Source organism: Theobroma cacao, chromosome 8 (genome assembly GCF_053813885.1).
Source record: "Theobroma cacao isolate CCN51 chromosome 8, ASM5381388v1, whole genome shotgun sequence".
Classification (NCBI taxonomy): Eukaryota; Viridiplantae; Streptophyta; class Magnoliopsida; order Malvales; family Malvaceae; genus Theobroma; species Theobroma cacao.
In genome coordinates this window covers 5,982,153-5,992,163 of record NC_142646.1, presented here as the reverse complement: position 1 = coordinate 5,992,163, position 10,011 = coordinate 5,982,153, and the positions used below count along the sequence as shown (strand labels likewise).

Sequence of the window (10,011 nt, the reverse complement as noted above, 5' to 3'; positions counted from 1 at the left end):
CTACAGATCTCCATTAAGAAAAAAAAAAGACAAAGAATTGGACTTGCAAAGTGGGCTTGGATGAAGCTTTCAAATAGTTGGGGTTGGACCGAGCTCACTTTGTGATGGGTGATGGGAGCATTAGTTGTGGACTACTTTTAGCACGTCGGGCCACTGGCCTCCGCTATAAAAACTATTTCAATTATTGGGATCCTCTGTTATCCTTCCGTACATCAAATTGTTTCAATATGCAAAACGAAAGAAACTTCAAATCAAGTAAAGCTTTAGATGGTGTCTCAGGATTTGCCAAAGGCTTGGGGTCTGAGAATTGATGATGTTAGTTGGAGATCTCATTACCAACTCTAAACCCTATATGATATCTGCAATATGTCAGTCACATCATTTTGTGTCGTGTCTATGCAAATCAGAATTGGGTCAGGAAAGGCCAAAAGGGCAGGGACTCCCTCACTCCCAGCAGCTCTGGAGCCGTGTCCCTGCGAAGGTGATGATTACAGATCTCAATCCCTATCTCACTAGCACTGCTAGCCCGCCCTGTTTCGCTTTCCCGCACGCTTCACTTTCGTAGGGCGCCTCTCAACTTGTTTTGTCAAATTTTCCGTGGGTTTTTCTTTTTGATACGGCTAAAGCCAGCCAAGTGTTGGATCTTCTGTTCTTATATTTCTGTAGGTCATGTGACTCACGAATGGTAAGGCATGACCGACAAGCTATCCTCTTTGACCTATGTTTTACGTTTTTCAATTTATCTTCCTCATTTGCGGATTTTGAAATTTTTTTAATGATATTATAATTAAAATAATAATTAAAAAATAAATATATTAATTTTTATAAAGTAAAAATTTTAATATTAAATTAAAAAATTATAAATTCAATACATTTATTTAATATTTTAAAGTAAAAATATTTAAAAAAATTATAATTATTCATGAGATTTTTCATATGTTAAAAGAATTGTATGATAGTATAGTAAAAACACTATTAGATACATCTTTTTTAATAAATGTTACAAAGTAATCATTTATCCACTCGTCACTCATTCGATTACATAATTTATATTTTTTAAAATTATGAATCCAAACTATGAAAGTAATAAAAAAATATTTAGACATTAAATATTTAAAGACTTAACTTTAGCTGAAAATGTAGATACTAGATTTTGATTAATACATATTTTTTAAAAAATTATTTTATAATATAATATTATTCAAAGAAAAATAAAAATAATTATGACAAGTGAAATATTATTTTATGTAAAACAATTAAAATAAGTGAAGTGTTACTTCATACAAAATAATTATAATAAGTGAAGTGTTACTTCACTTCACACAGAATAATTACTTCACATAGAAGATAGTAAAAGCAACTCATAATAAGTGACAAGTTTCATGGGTTACTTTTATCTTTGAATGTTTCAGAGAGTTTGACTTTGTGACTCGAATACGAAAGTAGTTAAAAGATATTCTTTTTAACATTTTCTTTAATTACAAGTATTTCACCCTCTTACTTCATTCTCGTATATTTATTCACATATACTTTCTTTTTTTGTACCAATTCACGTACAACTTCTTTTATTATATTATTCATGTACAGCTTATTTTCTTATACCTTTTAACGTATATCTTTTTTCTATTATCATTTACTCGATAACAAGTCTTATTATACTTAATTACTTTAATAATCACATAATAGATTTCTAACCGATGCTTGACATTAATTCTCAATAACGGAGACTTAATATTAAAACTCTTATTAATAAAGCCATTAATTATACGTATTAAAGCCTTTTCTTGTAATCATTATTTTTGACATTATATATTGAGCATTTACAATTCATTAGAGGGCTCTTCATCATGCTAATATATGATCCTCCAGAGATTTTTTTTAATTCTCTTCTTATTGTCTTTTACCTGCTACGACACTCAGTACTTCAAAAACTACTTTAATCTTACTCTTTGCTATCTTTAGTGCATTATTTTATTTGTTTACAACGCCTTTTTTCCTTATCATAAGAACTCTTTTTATAAAAAATTACTTACTATTGAAGTTTAGTTGAATTGCTTTGAGAGAGTAAAAGAAATAGCAAAATCATTGCAAATCTCAAAAGTAAGACTTACAATTGAAACCTAGTTGAGTTGTTTTGAAATAGTGAAAAATATAGTAAAGTCACTCTAAATTTTAAAAGTAAGACTTGAATTTTTAAAAAGAGAAAGTAGTTTAGATTTTAACTTTTTTAATAAAATTTTAAATTATAAAATTTTTTTATCTTTTTATGTAAAATTTAAATATTAATATATAAATTATTTTTTAATAAATTTACGTTTTGATAATATTTAAATATTAGTTTTTAAAAAATATTAAAATATTATTAATATATAATTTTTTTAATAAAAATTTATCTTTTGACTACAGTCTTTATAAAATTATAAAAAAATAATGAGTTCGTAATATTATTAAATATATAAAACTAAAAAATATATATAATAAATAAATATTTTTAATTAAGTGGTGTCACGCATGACACCACTCTCATGAACATGGGTCCGCCCATGACTCACATGTTTGAAACCTTTTTCTTTCTGGGGTTAAATGAAGCAAGACATTAAGTAATTCTTACATAACTCAAATGCAGTATTGCGCACTGATTTAAGTATATTATCCATAAGTGTTAAAATAATTAAACAACTGTTCTATAGATCTACTGGTATACACGAATACAATTTTCTCATTTCCTTAACGCTTTCAAATGATTCACAGTTCGGGAAAGAGTGGAGTCTTGTGTAGTTACAGGGGTTATGGTTACTCAAAATTTTTAAAATTTTATAGTTTTTATTTTAATAATATTTTTAAAAATTTATAATCTTTAGTTTTCTTTGTCTATGATTAACTCGGCTCTGATCTAGGACATGTAGGTCCAGTGAAAAGTCAATAGCTGCAATGAGCAGGCAAAAAATCTTTATATATCGCGGGAGGATAATAACTACTAGTAAAAGATAATAAAAATCCCCATTTTTTAATACAATCCTAAATTAAGATTTGTTCAAATGTTGCATTGTTCGTCCTATATATTTAGAATTTTATTCTCGAAATATTATCCAAAAGAATCAAATCTTAATAAAGAAGGAAGACTCACCTTCTTATTAGGATTAACTCATGAAAAATAAATAATAATAAACTTTATCCCATCCAATTTTTCCCAACTTCCTAGGTTTACGGTCGCACTTACCGATAAAAATTAACTTCTTTATGCCTTTACTCGATTTCGTCTCTCCTTAGCGGCGAAGCACCAAAACACCAACCACATCATTTTTTCATATATTTTTCCCCGACCAGCAGTCCAAGGTCTCTAGACCCACCGATTCTCCACTATTCCACTCAAAATTCATATGAATTTAATTAAATATTTAACAAATTGATCAAGCAGGACAATGATTTTGTTTTGATATGCATTAGTTTTTAACCATCTCACATTTCTTCGTTAGAATCAAAGTTTTAGGTTTAAAGAGAATGATTTTCTCTGAGCTAAAAACAAAACCCTGTGCAAGAGAAAGAGCAGAGGTTGCTTAGACGGAGATAACAAAGAGGTACGGTAGAATATTTTTCCTTCTCTGGCCCTAACATACAGGAGCCTCTTCTCAGCAGCCGCAGCAGCACATGGGTTCCCATTCTAAGCTAAAGAATGGCATGAAATGACAGGCCATGCGCAATGCTTCAACTCAAAGAGAAGATAAAGAGTCAGACCAATTTTCAAACCTTAGTAGGCCAACCCAATGACTTTTCTTCTGGTCTTGTGTAATAATTTCGGCCAAAAACGCACCAAGGCTTCTAGAGCTCCAGATAAAGCTATAGAGAAAAAGGTAGATGGGTGCAGCTAATAGCCTTTCCAGGGCGTCAGGCTTGTGCTCTTTTCTTTTTTTTTTGCATGGCTGATGGCTCTAGGTAAAAACCTTAACTGTTGAAGCCAAACATACTAGGTCGAGACGTGGAGTAGAGCAAACGGTAGAAGCAAATGGTAAGGTTTGACAGAGAAAATCAGAAAATCGTCCTTGTTGCACCCACTTTGGGGATTCTCAAACCAACCTCGAAACTCTAAAAGCCGAGAACTCCACACCCCCCCTGCCCCCAAAAAAAGGAAAAATTCTCTTTCCATTTAATGCTGCTCATGCCTTTTCATCTACCGCTTTTCTATCTATCATATGCTTCACTGACCAGACGGTGAGACAAGATTGCTTGTTGCTGGGTTAGGGTGAGACACGTGTAAAAAGAAGCAGACGTCACCTTGAAATGGTACGAATTGGATAATGACTTTCTTTTGTTTATAAGCAAAGTCCATGTTTCAAAGTAATTTTGAACTCATCATAACTTTTAGGACAAAATATTATAATTTTAAATTTTGATCAAAATTTCACACTCCACTATAATGTAATTTTATCAAAATTTAAAAGTATTTGAATAACTTACCCTAATTACAACATTACCAACAACTTGTTAATCATTTTTCTTGTCTTTCTACAATAAATGCCATTTAATAGTTGCAGTGAAAAATTGCAAAGAATTGGCATACATTCAATGAATGACTGAAAAATTAGGCCAATGTTACATATTTTTTGGTTTATTTAGAATGTTTAAATGGGGAATTAATTGAATTTCGAGTTAAAGAACTTCATCTCTTTCTATGCTTTTAATAGGATTTTGATTTTTGACAAACTCACTCGAATACTCTTTAGTCCTTAAGTTATTAGGGAAATATGATTTTAAGATTGAATGATTAGTGCGTAATTAATGCCATTAAGCAGTCTTGATCTGATTAGGATGGTTCAAATTTTGGTTTTTATTTGGAATAATTAATTTTCTTTTTAATTTCTAAATGCTTTCAAGAGATCATAAATTTGACAAATCTTATTTGAATAGGATTTGTTTTAATAAGTTGATAGTCATGTGCCATTGAGTTCCAAAGACCAAATTTCAAGTCAATTTGAGACTTTATGACCAGAGCATGGCTAATGGTTGGTTGGAGTGATCTAGCTTCATCACTTATTAGGTCATAGAGGATCCTTCTCAGATACTCTTGATATTAAATTTTTAATTCTGCTTAAAAAACACTTGATATTATTGGTAAATTTTTTAGAATATAAATTTCTATTATAATAAACTTAAGGGTGAATTTCACTTGTATCACTTGTGCTTTTAACTTTTTAATTTATTTTCACTTACTTGTTTTTCAAACAGTACAATTTTTTAGCTAAGGATCCAACATAATATTTTAGTGAATTTAAAAAAAAAAGATTTGTTTTAATAAAAAATTAATATAATATATAGCAAAATTTTTAAATATTAAAAAATTTTGCCGAAGGCAATAAAGTGGTCGAATGTTGCAAATGGATGACGTAGAGGGGTGGAGTTAACCTTTGGCTATGTATAAATCTTGTGCGCACCCTACCCTTGGGAAAAGAAACCCTACCCTCTGTGGATGTACTGCAATGCTAATGATCAACCTATTAAGGAAAATAAAAAAATATATTTTTATTATATTTTTATTTTTAATTAAGTATAATTTAATAATTAATTATTAATTAATTAAAATATTAATTTTTTATATTATATAATATATTAATATTTTATAATAAATAATAACGTAATATGTTAATATAATATAATATTATCATCATATTACTTAATTATTAATTATAAAAAAATTATTTAATTTAAAATAAAAATATAAAAATTTCATCAAATATAATAAAATATATTTAAATAATTTATAAAATTTTAATTATATAAAAAATTTAATAATAAAGTCACCGATTACATGGTAACACTAGTTGTCACCTCTAAATATTTTAGCACTATCTTTTCAAATTTATTGTACTTTGTCAAACAAAATAACTCAACTTTTGGTAATCAAAACTCTCTTGAAATGTACTTTATTAATAATAATTTTTTAAGTTTGAGCTAACATATGTTATTAATTCACAATTTGACATGTATAAAAGGATACGAATTGTTGAAAAAGAAATAAAACTAAAAAATTTGGCAGCTATATTAAGAATGACATGAAATGACAAACCATGCAGTCTCTCCATCTTCTAGTTATAAAAATAGTTAAAATTTAAAAACAACATTCACAAAAGAAAAAGACAGTAAGGGAAATACTACTACCAAATAGTGTAAATACTGTACAAGGCAAATGATCTTGACCCAAAAAAAAGCTCCTAAAAGTTTTTGTTCATGGATTTAGTATAAACTTTAATATCTCAAACGGGTATGGTCTTTTGCCATTCAGAAACCTGGCCTAGAAGTCAACTTTCAATGGTTCAATATTTAATGATTGCCTTTTTCAGGAAAATCTTTTAAGCTTCGAGAAAAAGCAATCCATAGATTACAACCTTTTCCCCGTGTATAACTTCATGAGTGCACCGAATCAAGAACTAAGAAACTTAGTAGCACAAGATTTAGAAAAAATTTGCTCAACCTCATCTGTTTATTTTACTTGGTAGTATTTCTTTTTTGTCATTGTTTTACAGTTTTAAATACTATGAACAGCAATTCAATTGAGGAACGGTGCATAAAGTTAAGTACGTATCTGGAATTAAAAAATGGTAATATACCCCAGAGAACAGATTGCATAGAGAATCAATCAAGCTTGCCCTCTGACTCTCATCTGTATGTTTCTCTCTCTATCACGCCGCCAAAGCTCACAATGTATTTGTCATGTAATGGGGACAGCCGGGCCAAGCATTAAATGGATGGACATAACCGAGTAGTCTCCCATTCCAGTCTTCATCATTACAGGGATTCCCTTAGCCAAAATGGTGAAACTTCCCTTCCTGCCTTGCTATGCGAAAGCCTGAATAAATGTCTCGTCAGTCTCATGTACAAGTAATGCTTTCTTCCTTCCAAACTTTCCTACACCGTCCTTGTGGACTTTTTCTGTATATTTCAAACTTATCTATTTACCTAAAAGTGTTATTTGTTCCTCAACTTGAAAGGGAGTTGGATCCTGGGGTGTTTTTTTCTCCTCCTCTTCTGCTCCAGGGCTCCCAAAATGTCTGCTTCCTCTTCTCCAGTGAAAACCTCAAATTCTAAACCACTAAACCCATCAGCTTTAAGCTACGAGCCTCAATCCATGCAACCGATTGCGAAGCCCCATTATCCGCAAGATAAAATTTACCTGCCTCATCAGTTTCACTTTGAAAGGAACCAAAATGAAGCTCCCTTACATCTCCCTCAGCCTCAGGTACCAGTATTGCAATCGGTATTTTTACCCGTTGTGTTGCCTGACTTCTGTTCCCGTCCAAGCTTTGGATATTATTCTTCCTGGTGCTGGGAAAATAAGGAAGAGTGTTTGAACCTATATAACTCAGAGAAGCAGCCATATCCCCGGATTAAAGTTTTCAATAGCCCAAATTCTATTCCATATGATGGTATGAACTATGGGTCTGAGAGGATCGTTGGAAATAAGAAGAAAGGTAAATGTGGGTCTGTTCCTCCTAGCTTGAAGCCTCGGAGTGAGTATCCCATGCATAGCCCGGTTTGGGTCCCTAGAAAAGCAGATGATGAGAAGATCGGAGCCAGTTCTAATGTTCAAGGTGGTGGTTCTCCTTTATGTCCTCTTGTACCCGCTGAGGAACAGATGAAATTTGATGGAAAGACTTCTATCATGATCAAAAACGTTCCTAATCACTTCAAGTAGTTTCTCTATCTCGTGCATTTTCTTTCGCTTTGTCTTTTTGTTCATGCTCATGCTGGTTTTCTATTTTCCTTTTAAATCTTACCATACATGGTTCAGCTGCCATGAGCCCGTAATCATTTAGGTTTCTGGGCTGTTATATTGGCCAAAATGGGTATGTTTTACTGTTTATTTTAGCCATGGATCTCTCAATGACCCATCTCTTTCCCCATCTTTGAGTTTCTCTGTGTTATGGTTTTTTCCTGCCGTTGGTAGTCAAGTAACAGTACTTCCTTTTCTCTCTCCCTCCCTGTCTGTTTTAAGTTTCTTTTGCGACCTTTGATATGGGAACGGTCTGTAAAAGCTGGAAGAAGAGGAGTCAGTTTTGCCATTCGTTCTTCAGGTTTTCTTTGTCACTTCTGTAGTCTGTAGCTGTACGGAAGTTATGTATGTCTGGAGATCTCTTAAATGTTCATTCATGTATGCTTTTCCAACATGCATGGCATATTTATCCTACATCGATTAACATGCATATATGCATCACATGGTAGTAAAGTCCATCGATGTAACTAAATTGATACATGTCTCTTTTTGACTTCTACATGCTCAGGGTTCTTTGGTTGTTATTGATACATTCTCTTGTTGATAAATGAACAGAAGGAGTGACTTGCAGCGCATGCTAGATCGTTTCTGTCAGATTGAAAATAGCAAAGCTCAGCCAGTGTCTAATTTCTGCAAATCAGCATATGATTTTCTCTATCTGCCCATGGACTTTGGGTAATATTTTAATTTTAATCATTGCCTCGTCTCATCTCTTTTTCTGTTCTTTAAATTTGTTGAGTCTAAAGATTATTGTAGTGAATTGACGCAAACGAGTAATGCTGACATAATTGTTCAGGTTCCATTTGAATCTGGGATTTGCATTTGTGAATTTTACTAGTCCTGATGCTGCATCAAGGTTTTCTAGTGCCTTTAACCACCGAGAATGGAGGTATGGAGATACTAGGAGCAAAATCTGTGAAATTTCTGTCGCGAAGCTGCAGGTAACATATGCCCATTTTTAAGCAAAAGGGTCTGCCTCTTTTTGTTTTCCCCTTCTATTCTCTTAAACGGCGTTGGTTAATGTCAGAATTTCTTATTCAGTCTTGAGTCCTGCAAGCTCTTCTAGTAATTGATTGATGCCCTTTTGCTTTTTGTTTTGGGTGAAATTCTACAGGGAAAAGGCGCTTTGAAGGAACAATTTGAGAGGTCAAGCTTTCCGTGTCATACAAATGATTACCTGCCCGTTGTTTTTTCTCCTCCACGGGATGGTTTCACCCGGTCGAGGCCAACCATTGTTGGCAGACGAACCCACACATCTGCTACTTCAAAGGGTGAAAAGGTCATGATCATGACCCGAAGGAAGAACAGGAAAGCTTGAAACCATTTTCACTCTCTCGTTGTGTAATAGAGCTGCTTCCTTTGTTTTCATTGTCTCCCTAGGTGGATTAGGGCGGTTGGTGTTAAAAACTCTAGGGTGAATTGGAAACATGGGTTAGGGTTTTTATTAACTGTGGTGTGTATTAGACATCTGTGGGAAGCTATTATATGCTGTGTTGTGTGTATTCTAAGGCTTTTGGTATTAAACCGCGTACATGTTCATGCACGATATACAAATTCCCTCCATTGATATGCAAAAACTGCATTCACGCATTTCAGTCCATAAACCAGATACCTCCACCTTCTGCGCTTTCCTGGACATGGCTTAGGATACTTGGAAATGACCCAACTCACAAAAAAATCATTCCAGTCAACTCCCAGTTTTGTAAGAGAATCTGTACATTGGTTAAGCTTCTGTCAAAAAAATCCTGAAGAACACACAGCCAAATGCTATGCTCGAAAAAAGTCCGTCTCCCTTTTTTTTTTTATTATTTGAAGAAAAAGGAAGTCAAGCCCAGCTATATTCTCTTTAACTCCATATTTTGGATAGATGGCAATTTTATTAATCCTATGAAATCGAGGGAAAGACCCGCGACATCATGAACTGTACAGTTCCTTTATACAGACCGTATAGACAATGCAGTTAAAGATTCCTTCAACATAACCAAGTTGTTTCGCATGCCAGCCTATTGTTCCTTGGAGACTAGGCACTCCATGCTAATTCCAATGTCAGAACTTATGTACTTTGCCATTTAGTTGCTTAATACAATCAAACTCAGTTAGCAGACAAGTATAATGATTTACCTTATAAGAGCTTAACTCGCGAAGTTAGGAGACCAATTAATAGCAGCCCTGTGAATATTTGAGCACTGCGACACCTAGCACTAAACTTTTTTTTTTTTTTTTTCATAATAGAAGAAGGGAAAATC

General features: G+C 32.8%; 1 protein-coding gene across 1 annotated transcript; it reads left to right on the top strand.

Moving 5' to 3' along the window:
• The first annotated feature begins 7,017 nt into the window (after positions 1-7,017).
• LOC18592266 (protein MEI2-like 7) lies at positions 7,018-9,267 on the top strand. The gene is made up of 4 exons (XM_018125485.2): positions 7,018-7,683; positions 8,321-8,440; positions 8,562-8,706; positions 8,880-9,267. The coding sequence occupies exons 1-4, from the start codon at positions 7,040-7,042 to the stop codon at positions 9,081-9,083; spliced, it is 1,113 nt and encodes a 370-aa protein (XP_017980974.1). The 5' UTR covers positions 7,018-7,039; the 3' UTR covers positions 9,084-9,267.
• The last annotated feature ends 744 nt before the right edge of the window (positions 9,268-10,011 follow it).